The sequence below is a fragment of the Mytilus edulis genome, chromosome 9, assembly GCF_963676685.1.
Source record: "Mytilus edulis chromosome 9, xbMytEdul2.2, whole genome shotgun sequence".
In the NCBI taxonomy this organism is placed as follows: Eukaryota; Metazoa; Mollusca; class Bivalvia; order Mytilida; family Mytilidae; genus Mytilus; species Mytilus edulis.
In genome coordinates, this window is record NC_092352.1 from 3,657,007 (window position 1) to 3,670,868 (window position 13,862).

Genomic DNA, 13,862 nt, shown 5'->3' on the forward strand with positions numbered 1-13,862 from the left:
GTCAGAGAACACCATTATATATGTCCCAGAAGGTTATGTGGTAAGTACATATAAAAATGTCAGAGAACACCAATATTTATGTCCCAGAAGGTTATGTGGTAAATACATATTAAAATGTCAGAGAAAACCAATATTTATGTCCCAGAAAGTTATGTGGTAAGTACATATAAAAATGTCAGAGAACACTAATATTTATGTCCCAGAAAGTTATGTGGTAAATACATATAAAAATGTCAGAGAAAACCAATATTTATGTCCCAGAAAGTTATGTGGTAAGTACATATAAAAATGTCAGAGAACACCAATATTTATGTCCCAGAAGGTTATGTGGTAAGTACATATAAAAGTGTCAGAGAACACCAATATTTATGTCCCAGAAAGTTATGTGGTAGGTACATATAAAAATGTCAGAGAACACCAATATTTATGTCCCAGAAGGTTATGTGGTAAGTACATATAAAAATGTCAGAGAACACCAATATTTATGTCCCAGAAAGTTATGTGGTAAATACATATAAAAATGTCAGAGAAAACCAATATTTATGTCCCAGAAAGTTATGTGGTAAGTACATATAAAAGTGTCAGAGAACACCAATATTTATGTCCCAGAAGGTTATGTGGTAAGTACATATAAAAGTGTCAGAGAAAACCAATATTTATGTCCCAGAAAGTTATGTGGTAAGTGCATATAAAAATGTCAGAGAACACCAATATTTATGTCCCAGAAGGTTATGTGGTAAGTACATATAAAAGTGTCAGAGAAAACCAATATTTATGTCCCAGAAAGTTATGTGGTAAGTACATATAAAAATGTCAGAGAACACCAATATTTATGTCCCAGAAGGTTATGTGGTAAGTACATATAAAAATGTCAGAGAACACCAATATTTATGTCCCAGAAGGTTATGTGGTAAATACATATTAAAATGTCAGAGAAAACCAATATTTATGTCCCAGAAAGTTATGTGGTAAGTACATATAAAAGTATCAGAGAACACCAATATTTATGTCCCAGAAAGTTATGTGGTAGGTACAGATAAAAGTGTCAGAGAACACCAATATATATGTCCCAGAAGGTTATGTGGTAAATACATATAAAAGTGTCAGAGAACACCAATATTTATGTCCAAGAAGGTTATGTGGTAGGTACATATAAAAGTGTCAGAGAACACCAATATTTATGTCTCAGAAGGTTATGTGGTAAATACATATAAAAGTGTCAGAGAACACCAATATTTATGTGCCAGAAGGTTATGTGGTAGGTACATATAAAAATGTCAGAGAACACCAATATTTATGTCCAAGAAGGTTATGTGGTAGGTACATATAAAAGTGTCAGAGAACACCAATATTTATGTCCCAGAAGGTTATGTGGTAAGTACATATAAAAGTGTCAGAGAACACCAATATTTATGTGCCAGAAGGTTATGTGGTAGGTACATATAAAAATGTCAGAGAACACCAATATTTATGTCCCAGAAGGTTATGTGGTAAGTACATATAAAAGTGTTAGAGAACACCAATATTTATGTCCCAGAAGGTTATGTGGTAAGTAAATATAAAAGGAAATGTTGGGTAAAGGTCAATAAGACAGCAAAGCATTTATCAAACTAACCAAAAGACATTTAGAGGGCAAACATACATTTCTGGCTCTAGCAGAAATTAAATTTATTATGGTGTACTGAAAAAATCATTTTACTGTTCTTTTTAATAGTTGTAGATTCCATTTTATACATTTGATAAGAATACAAAAATCTTTGATAGATAGAAAAAAATATATGTGTTAACTTAATATCAATGCCAAATTCTGTTCAATGCAAACATAGTAACAATGAAATTGATATTCAATTTTGATAATATATCAGGATATAGTTTCCTTATTAGCATGCATATTAAAAGAATGTTAATAGGACTTATTTATGTATGTTTACTTCATTTTAGGATGAGAAGGTAGAAGAACTTATAGACCAGTATAAATTGAATGAAGATCAGTCTACAGCATTAATTAGAGTGGCCAGAATGTTTACTGACCAACAGAAGGATATATTACTTATACATGGTACGTCTTAACTAATGGTCAGTGATAGCAAGGTCTACAGCATTAATTAGAGTGGCCAGAATGTTTACTGACCGACAAAAAGATATCTTACTTATACCTTGTATGTCTATTCTAAAGGTTAAGGAGCATTAATTAAAGTGGCCAGAATGTTTACTGACCAAAGATTAAAAAATATTTGACATATTATAAGCAAGCTTGAGCTGGAGCATTTTTGTCTTTTGACACAGTCTTCCTATATTTATCATACCATTTTACATTTCCAGGTGTGTTTGGAGCAGGTAAAAGTTTTCTATTGTCAGTAGTGGTCGTATTTTTAGTTTGGTTGTTTGAGAGAAATGATACATACACCCCTGGAGTTCCCTTTCCATGGAAACTTTTAATAGCCTCCACCACTAATGTTGCTGTAGACAGAATTCTCAATGGGTAAGGAGTTCCTTAGTTCTCAGTTTTAAGTTTTAAGTCAATTTATTGTAGAAAAAAACATTACGATTTTAATTCAAATTTTTTTCATAAATTGTCTCAGAAAAGTAATGTTGTATATAGAATATATAATAAGTATGGTGAACCAGTGATAACTCTATGATAGGTTTTATCCATTGGTTCATCAGTGATTGTGATACAAGGCTGAAAACACATTCTGTATATATAGTTTCGTCTAAATATCAGCCCAACAATGTTAGATGTGTAAATTTGTGGAAGCAAATTTTGTTCCTCCCTGGCCAGAATTAGAACTCATGCTACAGAAAATTGTTATAACTTCAACATTTTTTTACCCCAGCAACAAAAAGTTATTGTTTTACCCCTGTCCATCCATCCCTCTGTCCCTCCATCTGTCTGTCCTTCCATCCGTCTGTCCAATTATAGGTATATAGTTATTTTGCATAACTCCTCCTACAGTTTGTATGCTAGGAAGTTTTCTCTTTGCTGGCTGCTTGTACATTAATTAAAGGTGTGCATTGTGGTCAGGATTTTAATTTTTATTAATATTTGCCTTTTGGGAGATAGTTGAGCTGTTTGTACATAATTTTAAGGTGTACATGAGGTTTTGATTTTTATCACTTTGCCTAGTTTATTGTGATAATGTACTAAAACGTACAATATATTTATAGGTTATTAGCCATAGGATTTGAGGAGTTTGTAAGAGTTGGTAGTGTTAAAAAAATATCCAAACCTATATTACCCTTCAGGTAAGTAATCTTCATAATTTTCAATTTCAGATAATAAAAAAGTAGAAAAAAGTAAAACATAAATTTTATTGTGTAAAATACATTAATTGAAGTATGATTTTCTTTTTTATATTTTAATTGTTTTAAAGCAAGCCATTGTGTTAGATCTATTCTTCATTTCATTTATTTGCAAGTAGAAATATTATTGGTGCATACAACACTATTCAAAAACATGGGAACGATACCTCTTCATTTTCAAGATTTTTTGTCTAGTAATGATGCCGTGTTGCCAGAAGTTTTAGAAGATTATAATTATGAACATTTTACATAATAGTGTACACATACATATAAACATTTACATTATAGTGTACATATAAATATTTTACATTATAGTGTACATGCTACAGGGTCAGACAGTCAGGAACTGAAAGATTTACAAATGATGTTACGTAGTGGTGAACTTACCACCACAGAGAAACAGTGAGTGGATTTTACAGTCATAGAGTGAAACAGTAATAATTTCTGTAGCTTTAAAGCAGTGGATTACCAAGCAAACAATATTTAGGGAAGAATAATCACTGAATGTTTATTTGTTGTATTAATCTTAGTAGCCAATTATTTTCTAAAGAGGTGTTAAAAATTTGTTGGAACATAATATTACATTCTTCAATGCAACAGTTAAAGATATCACATTTACCCCAGTGAGGTTATAATGACTAATGCAGATTCATTAATCATTTAATTCTTATAAATATTTTTTTTTCAGAAATGTAAAACAAAGTATCGAGAAACACAAACTTGGAGAAAATAAAAAGGTATTTAAATTTTTGTTACTTTTGAAATGAGTTTTTTACTGCCCTAGTGCCTACACACCAATGGTGTCCAGAGCTCTAAGTAATTTTTTTATTGTCCTAGGTAAAAATTGATAAACTTGTACTGTTGCCTATAGCTATGATTGCTTACATCAACTTCATTTGAACTTTAGTAGGTAGCTTATTGCATCTCCTTATTTTTATATTGTGTACATATTAGAATGATAAGACTAGGAAAATTTTTGTATTTTTGCTTAATTGATTAATTTCAGATATATTTTTTCTGTGACATAAATATTTGTCAAAAACAGAATAGAAATAAAGCATTCAGTGACAAATACACCTTATCGCTATTTGTCTGCCATTACTGGACATCACAAATGTTGATGTAACAATAGAAAATATCTGACACCACAATGGAAGAGTGATTTTTATTTGACGTCAAAAGTTCAACTGGTGCAAATTCTCTCGTCAACAAGCTCAGATCTCCAAACAGTGATAAGGGGTTTGTGAAACAATATGAAAAGTACCATTTATATTGTCGATAGCAAAGAATTTTTTGAAACAAGCAGATAAAAGTGGTTCATTTAATCCATTGTATTCTGTTCCACAGAAACTGAGTAAAGTGAGGGTGGTTGGAGTAACATGTGCTTCCTGTTCAGCTAATACTCTCAAAGATATGAAGTTTCCCGTAAGTCTGTTAAATCTTTTAATATACAGGAATAATCACACGGTTCATACAAGTTGTATTTCTATATCTAACATGAAAATGATAAAACGATATATCAGTTTGTATGTAGAAAGGAGAAAATTATTCTGTTTCATTGACATATCCCATTAGATCTTCAGGTATACACTGATATCTTCAAAAACAAACAAAAAAAGAGATAAATATTAAAAAAAATTAAATCATCATTTAACGTTATTATTGTTTAGCTGCTTTTACATAAACTTCAAGACATGAGATAACAAATGTGAAAATATATTGTGTTCTGTACTTGTTCTGAAAAGTTGTAACTCATAGCCGCTGTCCAATATTATTTGTTGGTTAGACGTGTATTAATTTACATTTTTCTAGGACTAGTAAGCTTTAAAATGAAAAAGAAGCCACAAAAAAATATGTATTTGATAATTATTTTTATTTCTAGATAGTGTTGTTAGATGAATGTTCACAGATGACTGAGCCAGCCTCTATGTTACCTGTGGCAAAGTTCAAATGTCAGAAATTGGTTTTAGTTGGTGACCCTAAGGTAGACAATTTCAATCATAAAACTTTATATACAATCTTCTATAACATTTGTAATACTGTGAAATCATTAAAATTATTGTAAGGTTTTTCTTAATCTGAATAATGCAACTGGTTGAGTATTGCAATAATTAGAAATCACATTCTGATTTCTGATTCACACATCTGTATGAAGATTTTCCAAAAAATAATTAATCTTACCTTTTTTCAATTTTTAAAAAATCAAAGTAATAAGTGTAATAATTTCTGAAATTTACAGTTCACAATCTTATGTTTGATTTCCATAAATAGAAATCACCAATACTTATGCATTGGAGTGGCTAATTCAGTTATACATTGACTTATTTGTTTATAAACTTGTATGGCTAAAGAAATTTTAAAATACATTTTTCGATATATTATTTGTATGAAGAAATCATAGCTAGAACTAACTAAAGGCAAACAAATTATAACCAACGAGCAAACAGATTATTTAGAAGTACATTTCCATTACACAGAAATAAAGATATTAGGTCTAAAGTTAATGAGACAGCAACTTAACAACACACTATCAACAAAAGAGATCTAGATGTAGACATATGGTTTAAAAAAAAATGACAAGGGTCTAGACAATATCAAGCTCAATATAGTTCCAAATCCAGAAAAGCTATAAATGAATTTAACATAGGACATATAGTATTTTATCAATTCCAAATGGCCTATATTGAACCCATTCAAATGGAACTTTTTTTTCCAGCAACTAGATCCTACAATACAAGGCAGTGAAACATCAACAGTACATGGACTGGAACAGACTCTCTTTGATAGAATTACACTAATGGTAATTACTGTTGTTTTTTAAGTATGGCCCTCTTAAGAAGTTAGACTAAATTGCAATAACCTAATTTTCAAACTTTAAAAAAAATGGCTTTGTATTTTGGTCAACAGCTTAACTATAATAAGATGTAACATGTGAGTGTTACTCAAATCTATATACTTCTTGTTTGTCAATACTGATTTACCAGTGGGAGTATGCTAGCATGAGTTTGCATGCAAATTCTTTTAAAACAGTATCATGAGTATAGAAAGGTTTATTTGATATCTGTTTCCATCGAAGTTGATAATTAAAAAAAAATGGTTGCATTAAAACCCCAAATATTTGATCCTGTGAAAATTGATATATTTGCTACTCATTAAAATAACTTGCCTTGAATTTCATGTGAGGGAATATATATTGGATATTTTGTAGGGTCATAGTCCTGTTATGTTACACACACAGTACAGATGTCATCCATATATCAGTCAAGTCTCCAACTCTCTATTTTATAATAATGTATTAAGAAATGGGATTTCTGTGGAGGACAGGGACCCAGTCATGGTTAGTATATGTATACTGAAGGAGGCTCGTGGGTACAAAAATTTCGGCAAAAAATTAAACATTTGTTTTTATGCCCCACCTACGATAGTAGAGGGGCATTATGTTTTCTGGTCTGTGCGTCCATTCGTTCGTCCGTCCGTCCGTCCGTCTGTCCCGCTTCAGGTTAAAGTTTTTGGTCAAGGTAGTTTTTGATGAAGTTGAAGTCCAATCAACTTGAAACTTAGTATACATGTGCCCTATGATATGATCATTCTAATTTAAATGCCAAATTAGAGTTTTGACCCCAATTTTACGGTTCACTGAACATAGAAAATGATAGTGCAAATTTCAGGTTAAAGTTTTTGGTCAAGGTAGTTTTTGATGAAGTAGAAGTCCAATCAACTTGAAACTTAGTATACATGTTCCCTTTGATAAGATCATTCTAATTTTAATGCCAAATTAGAGAATTTATTCCAATTTCACGGTCCACTAAACATAGAAAATGATAGTGCGAGTGGTGCATCCGTGTACTGAGGACACATTCTTGTTTTATTACAAATTTTATTTATTACACTATTAGTTATTATGTCACCCGATCGACGAAGTCGGGTGACATATTGCTTTTCCTCTGTTTCTTTTTCCCTATTATTATTATGTCACCCGATCGACGAAGTCGGGTGACATATTGCTTTTCCTCTGTTTCTTTTTCCCTATTATTATTATGTCACCCGATCGACAATGTCGGGTGACATATTGCTTTTCCTCTGTTTCTTTTTCTGTATTATTATTATTATTATTATACTTCCACCTATTTTGTCCGGCATGTTTTTTGGAGTGAAATGGAACCAATCTTAATGATAGTTCACTATAAGGTGGAACAAAAAATTTCGGGGTGCAGGTGGGTCTAAGACCATAAAAAATGGCTGCCGTTTCCATGGAAACAGAATAATTGTGAAAAATTCCAGTTTTTGGTTTTGGTGAATAATTTGGAGATTCTTAAACTCAGAATCATCATATTTTGATACAATGTAGGTGCCAGCCATATACTGGTTTTGGATGATTTTGGCAATCATTGGAACTACTATGTTGCCATGGAAACTGTACCAAAAATTTCAAAAATATCAAAATGCTCCAAATTTTTTGAAACTTCATAGTAACGATGAGCAACATTGGTAGATGTGCAATTTGGCGTTGGAATTTCTAAAATGTCTGCCGTTACCATGGAAACAAGTCAAAAATGGTCAAATTGCTTCAAAAACCTTAAAGTGGCATTTACTTTCTTAAAATGGTAGGTCAAATCCATTGAAACTTTGATGGTATGTTCCCTCCCATGTACCAATGTGGTATCTGCCATTAGAAATTTGGAATGGTATCTGTTACCATAGAAACCAGACAAAATGTCAAAAATTTCAAAAATTTCAAAATGCTCCAAAATTGATGAAACTTACTATATTTGTTGACTGTCAAGTCTGCATGAGACTTTTGAAGTTGGAATTTCCAAAATGGCCACCGTTGCCATGGAAACTGCAGAAATGTCAAATATTTTCAAAATGCTCCAAACTTAATGAAACTTAATATAATTGTTAACTGGCAGGTATAGCTGAGACTTTTGACTTCGGAATTTTCAAAATGGCTGCCGTTGCCATGGAAACAGAAGAAATGTGAAACTTTTGACAATGCTCAAAACTTACTGAAAATTTACAGAAAGATATATCGCAATGTGTTGATCTGCATTCACTGTTAAATTGTTTTCAAATGGATGCCGCTTAGTGGCAATAGGGGAAGGGTGACATCCGCTATTGCTTGCAATGGCAATTCTAGTTATTATTATTATGTCACCCTGACGGAGGTCGGGTGACATATTGTTATTGTACGATTCTTTTTTTTATTATTATTATTCCACACTTTTTTGTCCAGACTATTTCTAAGAATAGAATGGACCAATTGTTATGGAACTATACCAAAATGTTAATGACCATGTGCAGAAGTGCAGTCGAGGGTTGGCATATCCAACATGGCTGCCGTTGTCATGGAAATAGAAAGAATGTAAAAATGTAATGGAACATTCTAGAACATTAGTGTTAAAGTAAATCTACGGTCATTAAATGTTATATAATGGTATAATATTATGGGGAGCACAATATGAAACAGCAGTTTGTCTTTGGAATTTTCAAATGTTGCCATGGAAACTGTTCAAAAAAAGCAAAATTTTGAAAATTCTTCAAAAATGTATGAAACGTTACAGAAATGTTAACATATTAATCTAGATGCGGCATTTAACTTTGGAATTTCCAAAATGGCTGCCGTTACTATGGCTGCTGTTAAGAGGCAATTGGTGGACCAGGGTGACATCCGCTATTGCTTGCAATGGCAATTCTAGTTTTTATTATTTTTCTTCCACCTAATTTTGTCCAGGAGATTTCTGGAAATCCCATGGACCAAAGTTGATGGAACTCTATTATATAAAGGACCCTTAGGTGAAGAGTTGCAGGCACCATGGAATGGCTCAAGATGGCTGCCGTTACCATGGAAACGGAACAAATGTGAAAAAATCCTGTTTTTTGTTTTGGGGAACTGTTTTGATATGCTTAAACTCAGAAACATTATATTTTGATACAATGTAGGTGCCGGCCATATACAGGTTTTGGATGATTTTGGCACTCATTGGAACTACTATGTTGCCATGGAAACTACACCAAAAATTTCAAAAATATCAAAATGCTCCAAACTTCATGAAACTTCACAGTAACGATGAGCAACATTGGAAGATGTGGAATTTGGCGTTGGAATTTCCAAAATATCTGTTGTTACCATGGAAACAATGCAAAAAGGTCAAAACTTTGAATTTCCACAGAACATTCCAGAACATCAATGTTAAATTTATTCTAGAGACATTAAATGGTATATGATTATGGAGGGCAAAAATTGCAGCGAGTGTTTGACTTTGGAATATTCAAAATGGCCGCCGTAACCATGGAAACAGCAAAAATGTCAAAAATTTCAAAATGCTCCAAACGAGATGAAATTTTACAACAACGTTAATAAACATGTGTAAACGGGCTCTTTGACTTTGAATTTTTCAAAATGGCTGCCACTCGCCTGGCAATGTGGGAAGGGTGCCATCCGCTATTGCTTGCAATGGCAAATCTAGTTATTTTTATTTTTCTTCCACACATTTTGTCCGCGAGAGTTCTCAGAATTGAACGGACCAATGTTTATGGAACTCAACTATAATGAGGAACCCCATTTGAAGTTGTGCACCTTGCTATGGAATGGTAAAAGATGGCCGCCGTTTCCATGGAAACAGCACAAATGCGAAAAAAATCAAAGTGTTCCAAACTGGAAGAAACTCCACAGGAATGTTAACTGGCATGTGCTGATTTCCAGTTTGACTTTGGAATTTTCAAAATGGCTGCCGTTACCATGGAAACAGCTAAAATATCAAAAATTCGAACTCTTTCGTTAAAAGATCCAACTGGATGAAACTTTATGAAAATGTTCTCCAGTATGCCAAGGTGTCAAGCCAATATTTGGATAGTTCAAAATGGCCGCCGTTGTCATGGAAACAGGGGCCAAGTTTTGCATTGACCCTATGGAAAAATGCATAAAATCAGCATTTTCTCAGAGAGTAGTGCACCAAAGTGAATGAAACTGTACTGATATATAACATGACATGTGGCAATGAGATGTACGCTTTTAGAATTTTGGAATTATCTACTGTAACCATGGTTGCAGCACAAATGTTCAAAATTTCCAAAAAAAATTAAGTACTGCAAACTGGATCAAACTTTACAAGAATAGTGACTGGCATGTGTGGAGTTGCATTTTGAAGTTGGAATTTCCAAAATTGCCGCCGTAACCATGGAAACAGCAAAATTGTCCAAAATTTCAAAATGCTCCAAACTCAATGAAATTTTGCAAAAATGATAATTTGCAAGTGTAGATGCACTCTTTGACTTTGGAATTTCCAAAATGGCTGCCGCTCGCCTGGCAATGGGGGGACGAGGGTGCCATCCGTTATTGCTAGCAATTACAAATCTAGTTATGGCACCCTCAACGGAGTTGGGGTGACGTATTGTTATTGTACGTTTCTTTTTTTTTTTATTTTTATTATTTTTCTTCCACCTAATTTTGTCCAGGAGATTTCTGGAAATCCCATGGACCAAAGTTGATGGAACTCTATTATATAAAGGACCCTTAGGTGAAGAGTTGCAGGCACCATGGAATGGCTCAAGATGGCTGCCGTTACCATGGAAACGGAACAAATGTGAAAAAATCCTGTTTTTTGTTTTGGGGAACTGTTTTGATATGCTTAAACTCAGAAACATTATATTTTGATACAATGTAGGTGCCGGCCATATACAGGTTTTGGATGATTTTGGCACTCATTGGAACTACTATGTTGCCATGGAAACTACACCAAAAATTTCAAAAATATCAAAATGCTCCAAACTTCATGAAACTTCACAGTAACGATGAGCAACATTGGAAGATGTGGAATTTGGCGTTGGAATTTCCAAAATATCTGTTGTTACCATGGAAACAATGCAAAAAGGTCAAAACTTTGAATTTCCACAGAACATTCCAGAACATCAATGTTAAATTTATTCTAGAGACATTAAATGGTATATGATTATGGAGGGCAAAAATTGCAGCGAGTGTTTGACTTTGGAATATTCAAAATGGCCGCCGTAACCATGGAAACAGCAAAAATGTCAAAAATTTCAAAATGCTCCAAACGAGATGAAATTTTACAACAACGTTAATAAACATGTGTAAACGGGCTCTTTGACTTTGAATTTTTCAAAATGGCTGCCACTCGCCTGGCAATGTGGGAAGGGTGCCATCCGCTATTGCTTGCAATGGCAAATCTAGTTATTATTATTTTTCTTCCACCTAATTTTGTCCGGCAGTTTTTTTGGAGCCAAAGGAACCAATCTGAATGATGGTGCACTATAACAAGGAACCCTGACTTTCCAGTTGCAGTGCAACTTTGGAACTAAAAAATGGCCGCCATCACCATGGAAACGGGAAAATGCTGAAAACATATTATTTTAGAGTTCGGCCAATTATTTGAGAATGGTTATGCTTAAAATCTTTAGATTTTGATACAATGTAGGTGCCCACTATACACTGGGTTTGGGATGATTTTGGCAATCATTGGAACTGCTATGTTGCCATGGATACTACACCAAAAATTTCCAAAATATGGAAATGCTCCAAATTTAATGAAACTTCACAGTAACGATGAGCAACATTGGTACATGTGGAAATTGGCGTTGGAATTTCCCAAATGTCTGTTGTTTCCATGGAAACAATGCAAAAATGGTAAAAATGGTCCAAAAACACCTAAAAGTGGCATTTACTTTCTTAAAAGGGTAGGTCAAATCCATTGAAACTCTGATGGTATGTTCCCTCCCATGTACCAATGTGGTATCTGCCATTAGAAATTTGGAATGGTCTGTGTAACCATAGAAACCAGCCAAAATGTCAAAAATTTCAAAAATTTCAAAATGCTCAAAAAGTAATGAAACTTACTATGATTGTTGACTGTCAAGTCTGCATGAAACTTTTGAAGTTGGAATTTCCAAAATGGCCACCGTTGCCATGGAAACTGCAGAAATGTCAAATATTTTCATAATGCTCCAAATTTTATGAAACTTAATATTATTGTTAACTCGCATGTATAGATGAGACTTTTGACTTTGGAATTTTCAAAATGGCTGCCGTTGCCATGGAAACAGCAAAAATGTAAAATTTTCTAAAATGCTCTGAATGTACTGAAAATTTACAGAAAGATGTATTGCCATGTATATATGTGCATTCACTGTTAAACAATTTTGAAATGGCTGCCGCTTAATGGCAATAGGGGGAAGGGTGACATCCGCTATTGCTTGCAATAGCAATTCTAGTTATTATTATTTTTCTTCCACCTAATTTTGTCCGGCAGTTTTCTTAGAGCCAAAGGAACCAATCTGAATGATGGTGCACTATAACAAGGAACCCTGACTGTCCAGTTGCAGTGCAACTTTGGAACTAAAAAATGGTTGCCATCACCATGGAAACCGAAAAATAATGGAAAATTTCAGTTTTTGGTTTTGATGAATTATTTGGAAATGCTTTGACTTACAATCATTATATTTTGATACAATGTAGGTGCCGGGCATATACTGGTTTTGGATGATTTTGGCAATCATTGGAACTACTATGTTGCCATGGGAACTACACCAAAAATTTCAAAAATATGAAAATGCTCCAAATTTTTTGAAACTTTAGCATAACGATGAGCAACTTTGGTAGATGTGGAATTTGGCGTTGGAATTTCCAAAATGTCTGCCGTTACCATGGAAACAGTGCATAAGTGTCAAAATGCTCTAAAAACTTCAGGGTTTGGTGAATAATTTTGATATGCTTGAACTTGAAATCAACAAATTTTTACACAATATAGTTATCCACTATATATAGGTTTTGATTGATTTTGACAATCATTGGAACTACTCTGTTACCATGGATACAGGATCAAATATCTCAAAAATTTCAAAATGCTCCAAAATTGATGAAACTTAATATGATAGTTGACTGGCAAGTCTGGATGAGACTTTTGACTTTGGAATTTCCAAAATGGCCACTGTTGCCATGGAAACTGGAAAAATGTCAAAAATTCTCAAAATACTTTGAACTTAATGAAACTTGATATTATTGTTAACTGGCAAGTACAGATGAGACTATTGACTTTGAAATTTTCAAATGGCTGCCGCTTAGTGGCAATGGGGGGAAGGGTGACATCCGCTATTGCTTGCAATGGCAAATCTAGTTATGGCACCCTCAACGGAGTTGGGGTGACGTATTGTTATTCTACGTTTCTTTTTTTCTTATTATGGCACCCTCAACGGAGTTGGGGTGACATATTGTTATTCTACGTTTCTTTTTTTTCTTATTTTTCTTATTCTTCTTCCACACATTTTGTCCGTCGTGTTTCTCGGAATCCTATGGACCAATATTGATGGAACTTTACTATAATGAGGACCCCCATGTAAAGTTGTGCACCTTGGTATGGAATGGTAAAAGATGGCCGCCGTTTCCATGGAAACAGCAAAAATGCGAAAAAAAACAAAGTGTTCCAAACTGGTAGAAACTCCACAGGAATGGTAACTGACATGGGCTGATTTCCAATTTGACTTTGGAATTTTCAAAATGGCTGCCGTTACCATGGAAACAGCTAAAATATCAAAAATTCTAACTC

General features: G+C 33.5%; 1 protein-coding gene across 1 annotated transcript in view; it reads left to right on the forward strand.

Annotated features, from left to right (window-relative positions):
• LOC139487508 (uncharacterized) overlaps positions 1–13,862 on the forward strand; it is a 66,434-nt gene that overhangs the window by 44,129 nt on the left and 8,443 nt on the right. The window contains exons 19-27 of the mRNA XM_071272360.1: positions 1,942–2,059; positions 2,323–2,482; positions 3,169–3,246; positions 3,619–3,705; positions 3,992–4,040; positions 4,651–4,728; positions 5,186–5,287; positions 6,020–6,103; positions 6,512–6,640. Of these exons, the coding sequence (XP_071128461.1) occupies positions 1,942–2,059; positions 2,323–2,482; positions 3,169–3,246; positions 3,619–3,705; positions 3,992–4,040; positions 4,651–4,728; positions 5,186–5,287; positions 6,020–6,103; positions 6,512–6,640 (885 nt within the window). The remainder of the gene's footprint in view (positions 1–1,941; positions 2,060–2,322; positions 2,483–3,168; positions 3,247–3,618; positions 3,706–3,991; positions 4,041–4,650; positions 4,729–5,185; positions 5,288–6,019; positions 6,104–6,511; positions 6,641–13,862) is intronic.